Here is a 13,653-nt window from a genome sequence, read left to right as displayed (position 1 = left end):
GTCATTACTGGTTTTCTCACAAACACTTATGTGAAAACACAAGATAAATAAGCCCATGAAGCTAGAAATAAAAGCAGGACAGTATGATCTTTTAATGGAAACATCTGCTGCTTCTCTTCAGAAAATGTCAAATCCTTTAGATAGATAGGTCTGTACCATTGTCTTTTTTTTTTTTTTTTTTCTTACAGATGGGGAAACAAAGGGCTTCAGTGATTTAACCAGCACAGTGCAGCAGGTTCACTGCAGTGCTGGGAACAGGACATGGTTCTCCTACTTGTAAGCCACTACTTGACAACGAGGATGTTCTGTCACACCTTTAGTAGCTCTTAGTAATATTCTTTCTCTATCCAGGGCTGCTATATTTTCTTAATTATAATTTCATTCAGTCCTTCCTTGCTAGCTTTGGCCATCTGTTCTTTCTGCCAGCTCTTTTGCCATTTCTTTCATGGCTGTCTTATGCCTAGAACAATCTGCCTGGATGACTCCTCCTCAAAAACTACATGTGCTAGGACACAGAGAGGAAAGTGATTGCCTTCTGATGGTGACAAGACAGAGAGCCAGAAAGGTTAGCTAAATTGCAGTGTATGAGTGTGGCTTGTAGCCTGGCCTGTGCTGAACTTTATTCAACACATGCTATCAATTCAAGAGGATGGCGAACCCTCTAGAATATAACTCTTGTCATCCCACTAGAAGCTTGCTCACATGCGGCCAAAGTAAGAACATCAGTTTATACAAATCTCAGTTTGTGTGCTGAAGTAAAAGGCAGAGATGATCTTAAGCAGTTGAGAGGTTGCAGGCTGTATCTGCTCCATGTTGTGCACCCTTTCTAGTTCCCATCATGGCTTGACATGCTGCAGGGCCCGATGCTAATATTTTCCTCTGTAATTATGAGGATTTATGGCATCAGAGCTAAAATGAGATGTTCTCTCTTGTATTCCTGTCCAACCTGCTCTAAGTGACCCTGCTTTGGCAGGGGGATTGGACTAGATGATCTCCAAAGGTCCCTTCCAATCCCTACCATTCTGTGATTCCCATTGTTCCCTCTCTTGGTGTCTCAGCTTCAAGAATTGCAAGATGGAAGTAAAAATGTATGAAGAAAATGGATAAGGAATGAAGCAATTTTTTTGTGTACTCTTACCCATATTTTTTCTTCTTGTTGCCACACAAAAGTGCACATTCTGTCTCTTCTGATTCAGACCATGTGTTCTTCAGGAGAAGAAACCTGTGACCTGATGGCGGGAACTTTGTAATGTACTTAAAATTTTCAGAGCTGGAAAGCAGACACTTACACAAATAAGCTTCCGGAAAACTTTTGAAATTTAGGACAGTCCTAATAAAACTTCACTTCCTTTTTTTGTTGGGATTATAAAAGATGACATGCTGATGTTAGAAAACAGAAAGCTGTCCTCCCCTGTGGGTGTCTCTGCATGGCTGGATCACTGTCGTAACAAGTGCTGGTTTATGCAGCAGAAGAGCTGAGCATGTGATGCAAAAGGTGCTCAGCACATGAAAATTTGACCACAGTTTTAATATGTAGCTTCAGTTCCATTTCACGGTTATTGGTTTGGGTTTTTTTTTTTTCATAGAATCATAGAATCTTCATGGTTGGAAAGGACCTTTGAGATCATCGAGTCCAACCATACACACACAAAAAAAACCCCTACAATCTCTGTTACTAGAGCATGCAAATATTTAAAATTATCTAAAGGGTGTGGCTTCCAATGCCCCCCCGCCCGTGCGGCATCCCGCCAGCCCAACGAAGAGCATCTTACCTTGACGTGGTGTATCAGGTGCTCAACTTCATTCACTTTATACGTCTCTATTCCTAATTCTTTAGATAACCGCAGGACACGATTTTGTGTCCCTGGCGAAGTGTTTGAATGAAAAATTCAGGATTTGGATGGATAGCGATGTAAGTGTTTACATGTCAATTCACAAAAACCATGGGGTGCATATACAGAAATATTTTTTAATTGTTCTTTTTATCTTTTAGGTCTCTCGGCAGCCAAACTGCTGACTGAGTCAGGCTTGAATGTGGTGTTGCTGGAAGCCAATGACAGAGTTGGTGGAAGAACTTTCACCGTAAGGGTAATTATCTGCAAACCAGTTTATACTACATATACATACATACATGCAGTATATACTACACATCCATATAATTATACATGTGCAGGTGGTTTGTATATGCATATTATATGAATACTGTACATAACTGTATTTATTTATCTTTCCTGCTAGAGGACCTACTTAAGGGAAAATTTCTAGAGCACTAGCAGGTGGGGAATTTCCTGATATCATACCAGCAAGAGTAGGGAAAGACTGGCACGATGGTGGGGACAGAATATTTCCGTGTGATCTGCAGACTCTTGAGTCATCAGTCCATTCCTCTGGGAAGGAAAACATGATTAGCTAAGTTTCAAAATCATTTTGCAGGGAGAGACCCTGGAGAAGGCTCTGTGAAAAAACAACCATAACAAGCCCCATGAGGAGTCACATAGGCTAGAGGAATGGCAGGTGTGGCTGGGAACTAGAGCATGTCTAGAATTAGAACATGACTAGAACAGTATGTCTCCCTTCACTCCTTTACCTTCTGCCCTATCTTGACCTGGGAGACCCCATCCCACACTACTCATTAGAAAATTTTGCCTGTGCTACTTCCTAGTACAGTCTGTTTTGATCTAGTCCTTGGCGAGATGCCTGACTGAGCAAGAACTGCACAGATGTCTCTGACTCTGTCGTCTTCTCTCTGCCTGTCAGGCTCTTTCCTCTCATGTTTGCTAAGGCTGTAATGTAGCAACGGGCCAGATCAGCTGATTATGAACTCCTTATCTGAGTTCCTCTGTAATCACCAAACCAGAACTCTACCAAAGAATGAAAGTTTTCCATGGGGAGAGGAATCTTAGCCAAAATGCGCTGGGAGCATTTCATTTAAAGAATTCCTCTGTATTGCTCTTTTAACTTGTATGCTATTTACAAAGGGCTTATCTTTTTTAAATGCTTTTTTTTTTCCCCCCTTTTGTGTGTTGTGTGTGATAAACTAGAATAAACAAGTTAAATATGTGGACCTTGGAGGAGCTTACGTGGGGCCAACACAAAATCGTGTCCTGCGGTTATCTAAAGAATTAGGAATAGAGACGTATAAAGTGAATGAAGTTGAGCACCTGATACACCATGTCAAGGTAAGATGCTCTCACATGCTGCTGTAGACACGCAAGTTGTAGTGATCTCCTTCCTTACTGTTTTCCATCCGTGCTACAGTGGAGTATACCTGTTTAAGCATGCATCATCTGAGTTTCTTGGAGAAAAATAAGTATTTTGATAATGAGAAACTCATACAAATTGCTATATGCATGCACATCTACATGTGCACCCTGTAGACGCATCCTGTTAGCTGTTGCCTTGGTTCGGGTCTGACTTCAGGTCAGCTCTTATATACGCTGCCCAAGGTGTCTGAAAGTTCCGTTGAGAAGCCCTAGAAGTATCTTCAATCAGGCTGAAAGTTTCTCAAGGTTCTCCTAAACCAGTGACAATTATTATCCTGACTGAAAGAAATGTGAGAGGTTAAGTCTGGTTTTGCTGATGGGGAAACTAACATGTGGAGTAGTAAAAGGCATTGTAATAGTAATTGGAAAAGGCTCTGGGAGTCAAACGTTGTTGTGGAGGCAGATCTAAATGATCTGTTCATGATCTTAAACAAGACAGCTATGGCAAAGCTGTTAAAAAGCCCACGTATTCATACTATACTTTCTCCAAAAGAGCATCCTTTCTCCTTTCCTGATATAGAGCAGTGTTGCACTCCCACAGAAGGGAAACTTTCTATGTTAGTCCTGAGGAAATTAACATTGAGTTTCATTATGTGCTTATGAAAAGCCATTGTGCAATGACTGGCAAAATATTTGTCAGATAGTTGTTGATGTTTGATCAAAGGTTAAAGAAAACATTGACAGATTTAAAAACAGCAATAGAAAAAAGGTGTTCTGCCATATGTTTTCCAATGTTTTCCCCACTCAATTGTTATAAAAAAGGAGCGTGTTCTTAAAGTGATTTGCTATGGTGACTGTCAACAATTACTTCTGCTGTGGTATAACTCATGGGTACTTCCACACTGTTATGTCTCATCTGCCTCTGGAATCATCTTCAAAGCCAAATTTTCTGCTTGTTCACACTATTTAGCCTTCAGAGTCTCCTCAATAGTAATAGGAGATCATCCCATGAGGGGAAACCTTAATGGTAGAAGAAAATTGACGTGGCCACTCAGGATGACCAGCTCTTAGGACAGCTTTGCTGTCCTAGCACGGAGGCATTCCAAAATGCTGCCAGAAGTCACTGAAGCCAAAGCTGAAGATGACACGTGGGCCTGATTTATTGTCAGCAGCCAGTCAAGCATGGCTGCTTCTTTGGTAAGCCACACCCTATTTTCTTTTAGGATCTCTAGGAACCAGCTTGTGGAGGAATATTGGTATTACTAAGCTGATTGAAATAGCCTTTTGTTTTCCAACAGGCTTTTAGAGTGAGGAAGACAGAATCACACAAAAGTAGATGTTTGGGCTCTTGCCAAGGACAGTCTGTCTTTCCCTTGAAGACAAGTGTGTTATTGCATGAGTTACCAGAGGTTGTGCGTAGCCTTTTACCATCATCTGTAAATGCCTTTTAGCTCAGGGTGGTGAGTGCTGGTGTGAGTCAAGGCTCTCAGCTTTTCTCTTTACTCAGCACTGATAGAACTTGCTGGCATTCAGGGATGTATTCCAGGCTGGCAAAGAGGTGCATGCCTTGGCTTTGTCTGGATGTTGGGCGTAGAAATGGCCTTGAATTGGGACACTAAAGCATTAGGACACAAGTCCAGGGAATGTATACAGTAGTATGGCTTGTATCCAGAAATCCAGAGGTGGGGGAAGCCACTCTGCTCCTGGAGCATTCAAGCCATCCACGCCTGGAGATATGGGGTCCTTGCTACTTTGGCTAATGCCTGCATCCATGCAAACAGATCCTGGGGAGCTGTGAGGAAGGCTGAAGGCCTGTCATTGCTCCAGCACTCGTGTGTCTGTGCTAAGACCTACTGAGATGCTCATAGATGACAGTTTACGCCCTTACATAGGGCAGGACGATGGAACGTCCATGGCAATTTGATGCAGGCAAGTGGCTCGGTCTGAACGCTGGCTGGCAAATGTGAGATTGGCACTATGCCTTACACAGAGCCATGGAAAAAGCTGCCCTGGAAGGGAACCTTGGAGATTCCTACTCCACCCTGGGCTTGGAGCAGCGCCTGCCTCATAATTAGGTCAGGTTGCTTGGGGCCATTCCCAGTCAAGTGTTGAAAGTCTCCAGGGAGAAAGATCCCACCTGCTGTCTGAGGGGCTCCCAAGGCATGCTAAGAGCCTGCAGGTTGGATTCAGACAGAGTTTGTAGGCTCAGGCTCACAATGTGGCTGCCTGTAGAGGAGCTCCTGAAGAGAGGAGGGAGAGAAGTGTGTGCCAGGACTCCCTGTTAGCCAAGCAGGAAGTAAAGAGAAGGAGATATTCCACAGTCAGTAGCACCCGCTTTGAATCTCCTAATTTTGTTCATTTAAAATATTTTATTTCCCTTTTGCTTCTGTGTTTACACAACTGTGGAAAAGTATTAACATAGTTCAAGAATTACTCTGAGTTAAATAATTGGAACGTGAGCGCTATATAGTAGACATATGCATTGTTGCGTGGCCAAATCGGTGTAATAATCTTCAGCCTTATGCATTTCGTGTATCTGTAATATATTCCTTACAGGTGTCACACTTTCAGCCATGTGGCTTGCCCATGCTTTCCCTGCAAATGGTCAATGCTCTCGTGTGCTCCCTGAAATCTAAGCAGGACTCTCAAGTCATAGCTTGCAAACCAGATTCCGAAATATACAAAGGTCTGTTGCCGCTGTGTGAGTTTGGATTCACATGCTCACCCAAGCTTGGTGACTGTGGCCAAAAACAGTTAAATTCTGGACCACAAAATTCTCTGAACCCAGAGAGGCAATGAAACCTAAAGGTTTTAATTCTTCTCTCGCTACGCAATCAGGTATCACAGTGCATCTTGTAAAATCAGATGCTTTTTTTACATATACCCAAAGGCAAAATCAAGCCTTTCATAGTTAATTAAATTCATTTTAGGGGCTTTTTAATATAAGTAATATATGCAGCTTCTTTGTACTACAAAATGAAAAGAATGCATTTTGTTGATCTCTGGGTGGGTCTCCGCTAATTAGGCTTTACCGACTTGATTGAGTTGTATGGTTTTTTTCCCCTTTAATCTTTTTTAATGTCAGGTTCTGTTGTGAGATTATTTTTTGGTCTTTCTTATATTGTGTGTGATATCTTCAGCGAAAGTAAAAATGATATTTCTTGCCCTACATTTTTTTTTCATTCCCTCTGCCTGTTAAGCAGCCTTTTTCACGGTCTTTGAAAAGAGATTAGTATGTTCTTTTCATTTGTGTAAATACTGGTTCATCAGCCTTAGTGAGAAAATTAGTATAGCTCTGCAAGTAGTATTCGGTAGGCAAATTGCTGCCTGAACACCACTGCTTTTCAATAGCCTAGCTGAAGTTAGGTTCATAAATCCAGATTTAAAAAGCTTAGCAGAACTATCTGAGAAGTCGTCATCTCCTAACAGTCCTCCCATTGGACTGGTAGGCAGATGTAAAACTTCTTAAAACAAGATAACTTTTCCTTAGCTGCCCAAGGGAGGATTCAGGGGCCTAACTTAGATAGGGAGATTTGCAGCTTTTGACTGGTGTCAGTCTTACAAAAACAAACCAAACTACATATAGTCCAGGCAATTTTTACCTTTGCCATGTAACAGTCCCTGTAAAGAAGTATTGAAATATGAAAACATGTCAATTATTGTGAGGGTTTAATTTTCAACATATTTTTTTGTTAATTCAAATTGCACTTCACTTTTGTGCATTCCCAATAGCCATGCAAACTCCCTGCATTTTAAAACACAGATTTACCATTGTTATCAAATGTAACACAGGTTCCTTGGCTAAGTAAGATAGCTGTGGAACTGGTTTACTCTGCTACTGTAAATCTGTCTAAAGAAACACTTCTTTGTACGACTGGTTTGCCAAATTAATCATTCTAGATCTTGATTCCTTCATATTCATCTTGCATGATTCCTCCAGCAGTGTGCCTAGGTAGCCAAGAAGGCCAACAGCATTCTGGCTTGTATCAGGAATAGCGTGGCCAGCAGGAGCAGGGAAGTGACCGTGCCTCTGTACTCAGCACTGGTGAGGCCTCACCTCGAGTACTGTGTTCAGTTCTGGGCCCCTCTGTACAAGAGGGACATTGAAGTGCTGGAGCGTGTCCAGAGGAGAGCTACCAGGCTGGTGAGGGATCTGGAGACCAGGTCACATGAGGAGAGGCTGAGGGAGCTGGGCATGTTTAGTGTGGAGAAGAGGAGGCTGAGGGGAGACCTCATTGCCCTCTACAACTACCTGAAAGGAGGTTGGAGAGAGGTGGGTGTTGGCCTCTTCTCCCAGGTGAATAATGACAGGACCAGACGAAATGGTCTGAAGTTGCGGCAGGGGAGGTTTAGGTTAGATATGAGGAAGAATTACTTTACTGAAAGAGTGGTCAGGAGCTGCAACAGCCTGCCCAGGGAGGTGGTTGAGTCACCATCCCTAGAGGTATTTAAGAAATGTGTAGATTTGGCACTTCAGGGCATGCTCTAGTGGCAGAGATTGTAGGGGTGGTTTTTTCTGTGTGTATGCTTGGACTCGATGATCTCAAAGGTCCTTTCCAACCATGAAGATTCTATGATTCTATATACAGAAAGGATGATCTACTCTTTGTCCTGCTGTGGTGCCAGCTGAACATCCTCTCATTTTCGCTGATGGAGAGCTTGCATGAAAACCTGGCAACATAGACTAGCAACAAGATTCCTCTTATTGGCTACATTAGACCATCAAAGCTTGATTTTCAAAATCTAGTTGTTAGCCTGTGGTAGATACTGCCACTGATGCTCACTGACATTTTTTTTCCAGCTATTTTTTCCACCAGAACTTTCTATGGGATAATGCCATGATCCTTCCTGGAATTTCACCAAATTACAGCATTTTCGCTAGAAAGGGTTGGTAACATTTATTCCTTTTAATCTCTGTGTTGTCTGTGACAGAGACAACAGACTGTAGATAGTGTTAACAGCTGGCTTAGTAGTTTTGACAGCCAGTTTCCTCCTGTGGTGTTAATTAAGTTCTGCTTGTTGTTTCCTTAGTGCCAAAAGGCAGACTTGGCATTGTGCACATCCAAGGGGGTCTTTCAGGTTAAAATGCTGGGTGAAACACGAAGCATCCCCTCCCTACTCACTGGACAGGTTCGTGACAGTGAGTTGCAGATTAACTCATTACCTCAATTAAGTTCCCTGTAAAAGAATGGAGTTTCCTCATACCCATTCATCTGCCAGCAGCACTGGCTAGAGGTGTCCAAATGCATATCATGCCCTCTTCAAGTTTAGCACAACTTTGATACAAATAGAATCATAGAATGATTGAGGTTGGAAAGGACCTTTAAGATCATTGAGTCCAACTTTTATCCTAGCACTGCCAAGTCCACCACTAAACCACGTCCCTGAACCCCACATCTACACGGCTTTTAAATACCTCCAGGGATGGTCTGTCAACCACTTCCCTGGGCAGCCTGTTCCAGTGCTTAACAACCCTTTTGGTGGAGAATTTTTTCTTTTTTTTTCCTAATACCCAATCTAAACCTCACCTGGCACAATTTGAGGCCTTTTCCTCTCGTCTTATCACTTGCTACTTGGGAGAAGAGACTGTCACCCACCTCACTACAACCTCCTTTCAGGTAGTTGTGGAGAGCGATCGGGTCTCCCCTCAGCCTTCTTTTCTCCAGGCTAAACAACCCCAGTTCCCTCAGCCGCTCCTCATAACATTTGTGCGCTAAACCCTTCACCAGCTTTGTTGTTCTTCTTTGGACTTGCTCCAGCACCTCAATGTCTTTCTTGTAGTGAGGGGCCCAAAACTGAACACAGTATTTGAGATGTGGTCTCACCAGTGCTGAGTACAGGGGGATGATCACTTCCCTAGTCCTGCTGGCCACGCTATTTCTGATACAAGCCAGGACGCTATTGGCCTTCTTGGCCACGTGAGCACACTGCTGGCTCGTATTTAGCCAGCTGTCGACCGACACCCCCAGGTCCTTTTCCACCAGGTAGCTTTCCAGCCACTCTTACCCAAGCCTGTAGTGTTGCGTGGGGTTGTTGTGACCCAAGTGCAGGACCCACCACTTGGCCTTGTTGAACTTCACCAAATTGGCCTCGGCCCATCGATCCAGCCTGTCCAGATCCCTCTGCAGAGCCTTCCTACCTTCAGGCAGATGCCCAGCTTGGTGCTATCTGCAAACTTACTGAGGGTGCGCTCAATCCCCTTGTCCATATCATTGATAAAGATATTAAAGAGAACTGGTCCCTATACTGAGCCCTGGGGAACACCACTGTGACAAGCCGCCAACTGGATTTAACTCCATTCAGCACCACTCTTTGGGCTTGGCCATCCAGAAAGTTTTTTACCCGGTGAAGTGTGTGTCCATCCAAGCCGTGAGCAGCCAGTTTCTCCAGGAGAATGATGTGGGAAATGGTGTCAAAAGCTTTACTAAATCTAGGTAGATGACATCACAGCCTTTCCCTCGTCTGCTAAGCGGATCACCTTCTCATAGAAGATCAGATTTGTCAAGCAGGACCTGTCTTTCATAAACCTATATTGACTGGGACTAATCACTTGGTTGTTCTGTACGTGCCACTTGATGACACTCAAGATGTTCTGCTTCATCACATTCCCCAGCACTGACGTGAGACTGACAGGCCTGTGGTTCCCCAGATCCTCCTTCTGGCCCTTCTTATAGATGGGCATCACATTCGCTAACCTCCAGTCAACTGGGACCACCTCAGTTAGCCAGGACTGCTGATAAATGATGGAAAGTGGCTTTGCGAGCACTTCCGCCAGCTCCCTCAGTACCCTTTGGTGGATCCCATCTGGCCCCATAGACTTGTGAGTGTCTAAGTGGTGTAGCAGGTCGCTAACCATTTCCCCTTAGATTATGGGGGCTTCACTTTGCTCCCCATCCCTATCTTCCAGCTCAGGGTGCTGGGTACCTCGAGAACAACTGGTCTTACTGTTAAAGACTGAGGCAAAGAACTTCTGTGTTTTCCTCATCCTTTGTCAGTATGTTTCCCCCCACATCCAATAAAGGATGAATATTCTCTTTAGCCCTCCTTTTCTTGCTACTGTATTTATAGAAACATTTTTTATTGTCTTTTACAGCAGTAGCCAGATTAAATTCTAGTTGGGCTTTGGCCTTTCTAATTTTCTCCCTGCATAACCTCACAACATCCTTGTAGTCCTCCTGAGTTGCCTGCCGCTTCTTTCAAAGGTCATAAAGTCTCTTTTTTTTCCCCCTGAGTTCCAGCCAAAGTTCTCTGTTTAGCCAGGTGTCTTCTTCCCTGCCAGCTTGTTTTTCAATGCATGGGAATGGCCTGCTCCTGCACCTTTAAGATATCCTTCTTGAAGAATGTCCAGTCTTCCTGGACTCTTTTGCCCTTCAGGAATGCCTCCCAAGGGATCTGTCAGCCAGGCTCCTAAACAGGCCAAAGTCTGCCCTCTGAAAAACCAAGGTAGTAGTTTTGCTAACCCACCTCATTATTTCTCCGACGATCAAAAACTCGATTATTTTGTGATCGTTATGCCCAAGACAGCCTCCAACCATTGCATCACCTACCAGTCCTTCTCTGTTCACAAACAACAGGTCTAGCAGGGCACCTTCCCTAGTCGGCTCCCTCACCAGCTGTGTCAGGAAGCTATCCTCGACACACTCCAGGAACCTCATAGAATGTTTTCTCTACACTGTATTGTATTTCTAGCAGGTGTCTGGTAAGTTAAAGTCTCCCATGTAAACAAGGTCTAGCGATTGTGAGTCTTCTCCCAACTGCTGATAGAGTGTTTCATCTGCCTCTTCATCCTGGCTGGGTGGTCTATAACAGACTCCCTGCTATGATATCTGCCTTGGTGGCCTTCTCCCTGATTCTTACCCATAAACACTGAACTCTGTTGTCACCATCATCAAGCTCTGGGCAGTCAAAACACTCTCTAACATACAGGGCTACCCCACTGCCTCTCCCTCCTTGCCTATTCCTTCTGAAGAGTTTACAGCCTGCCATTGCAGCACTCCAGTTGTGTGAGTCATCCCGTCATGTTTCCGTGATGGCAACTATGTCATAGTTTTCCTGCTGCCCAATGGCTTTCAGCTCCTCCTGTTGCCCATGCTGCGTGCATTGGCATAGATGGACTTCAGCTGGGTTATTGATCCTGCCACCTTTCTGGGGGGAGAAGCCCTAATTCCTACGTGACCCATTCTCAGACACTTCTGTGGTTTCTAACACATCAATAACCCTTGTGTCTTTGCTGTTGCCTGGCTCTCCATCCCCTACCTCCACTGAGACGGCAGACTGAAGGACCTCTCTAGGACACCATTCCTCAAACATTGGTGTGCTGACCCTAGGCTTATCTCTAGCAAGCCTGGTTTTATCCCTTTCCCCCTTCAACTCTAGTTTAAAGCTCTTTCAATGAGCCAGGCTCGTTGAAATATTGTATATACAATCGACATCTCTGGGGAGAATGATAAGGTGAACCCAGTCTGCAGCTCATCACAGAAGGTGAATATTTAGTCTTATATGTGCAATATTTTTAACTAGGACCACAAATCTGCACTAATGCTAGTGGGTTACATACTGATCTACAATAGATCTGCAGAAAAAAAAATTTTATAGCCCTCTTGGGTGTCATTCATTTTCAGTACTATTGTGCTTATTAAAATGCAGTTTGCTGTGGTCTTGTTCATGAATAAAAAATGCAATGGTCCTGTTGTATTGGGATTTAATTAGCAGCTGGGTAAGTGACTGCTGTATCTAAAATTATAGAGTTTAGTGGTGTTTCTTCTGTGATATCAGTGACATATGCACTGAAGCTAAGCAATATGATTTATTTAAGCTTTTGACCTGCTTCTCTACAAATCTAAGGGCAGTATCTCCTGGCATAGTCTGTAGTATAGAGCGTAACAGCTTAAATGGATTTTTGAATGACTAGATAAAAGTGCTTTCATTTTTCTTTGTATATCTTAATTAGAGTGCAGTCAGAGAATGAAAAGTCTGTGAGACTCTCAGTTGCCATCAATTTAAGCGTGACAGAATGGCATAGCATCTTTTGGGTTTTTTTCCCCTTTTTGCCGACAATTTGTAAGCAAGAACTCAGGGAACTGAGAAGAATACATCTGCATCTTTAAGGAGCTGGGCATCTGGTGTCTTGAAAAGGAAGCCGAGTAAATTCAAAGATGCTTAAATTACTACTCGGCCTTGGTAGTTTCACATGTCATTATTGGAATGCAGATCTAGGTTATTTTAACTCTTCACTAGATAGGAGGATGCGGGCTTTCCTGTCACAAGATGCTGTCATTAATCACACTCACTGGTAACGTCAAAAGCGAGGTTAACCTCAAAATCATCAGCCTCTGAGAACTGAATAGGCTGAGGTTGGTGAAACCATCTCCCGGACTCCCACAAGGGATATCCTCCACGCTGTGAAAGAAGATCAGTATTTGGCAGGAGTATAGGAAAGGCTGGTCGTGTTTCAATCTCATTGGACCTGTAAAGGAAGTGGCCTTTTTTGGTGCCAGCCGCCAGCCACCTGGGCAGTAATTGCAAGCAGGAAGTTCATAATTAGGCCTTTTAAATTAAAAAATAGATAATATTTTTGTATTACAGCAGCCTAAAAGAAGCAAGAGTGTGTACGGCAAATCTGCAAAGTGATCTCTGTCAGAGGGGACTGTAGAGCAAGGTCTCGCAAGGGATGTTTATTGATCAGGAAGATTGACTGGAAGACTGGCAGCTGTGACCTAATCGTAGCATGAGGATGAAAGTAGTAAGAAAAATGAACTGGAAATCAAGCATGCATTTCTTAATTAAATCCGAATGGAAAGAAACTTCCTCGGTCTTAGCTCACAGACCCCAGGGTCTGTTCCCTAGGAGATAAGGAAAAGGAGCTGTGCTCCCACCTAGCTTATTTAATTCAGGCTGCTGGGAGAAAGGCTTCAGTTGCATCTGATTGTAAGAACCGATTTTTTTTTTTTTTTTTTTTTTTTTTTTTTTTCCCTTGAGGAGCTGACTGAGGTCTGCAGAAAAAGAGAGAACTGTGTATTTCATAGAGGAACAGCTGGCTGAGCATACCGAGTTTGACACATTTGTAAAATTTTATGTAAGGTTTCTTTTTTTTTTTGGTATGAAATTTAGTAACTTGGAGTGTCTCAGAAACAAAACTAGTGAGCTTAACATTATCTTCTACTTTAAAGACAGTTTCAGTTGTGAGAGAGCGTGTGTGCCCTGCATGCTTGGTTATGTTATCTGTGGGCAGAGTTCATTTGATGGCTTTCTTCAAAATGAAACTCTTCTTTTCTCCTGTTTTCGTTTGGTTTTGCCCATTTATCTGCTTTTGGGAGGGGAGGGAGGGTTTTTTAAAGACTGATTCTAGCAATATGGAGAAGTTTTCTATCGATTTTATCCACTTTGTTGGCAGGTTTAATTCAGGTGTTGAAAGTCACACGTAGGCCCTGTTTCAAAGACTATTAGGACC

The 13,653-nt window shown here is 43.3% G+C and overlaps 1 protein-coding gene across 2 annotated transcripts in view; it reads left to right on the top strand.

Annotated features, from left to right (window-relative positions):
• LOC128909277 (amine oxidase [flavin-containing] B-like) overlaps window positions 1–13,653 on the top strand; it is a 58,754-nt gene that overhangs the window by 18,329 nt on the left and 26,772 nt on the right. For both annotated transcript variants that reach the window (XM_054200718.1, XM_054200710.1), the window contains exons 2-3: window positions 1,994–2,088; window positions 3,042–3,179. In XM_054200718.1, coding sequence (XP_054056693.1) covers window positions 1,994–2,088; window positions 3,042–3,179 — 233 coding nt within the window. The remainder of the gene's footprint in view (window positions 1–1,993; window positions 2,089–3,041; window positions 3,180–13,653) is intronic.

The sequence above is a fragment of the Rissa tridactyla genome, chromosome 1 (genome assembly GCF_028500815.1).
Source record: "Rissa tridactyla isolate bRisTri1 chromosome 1, bRisTri1.patW.cur.20221130, whole genome shotgun sequence".
NCBI lineage: Eukaryota > Metazoa > Chordata > Aves > Charadriiformes > Laridae > Rissa > Rissa tridactyla.
Note: the sequence above shows the minus strand (reverse complement) of the source record. Positions and strands in the feature narration are given on the sequence as shown.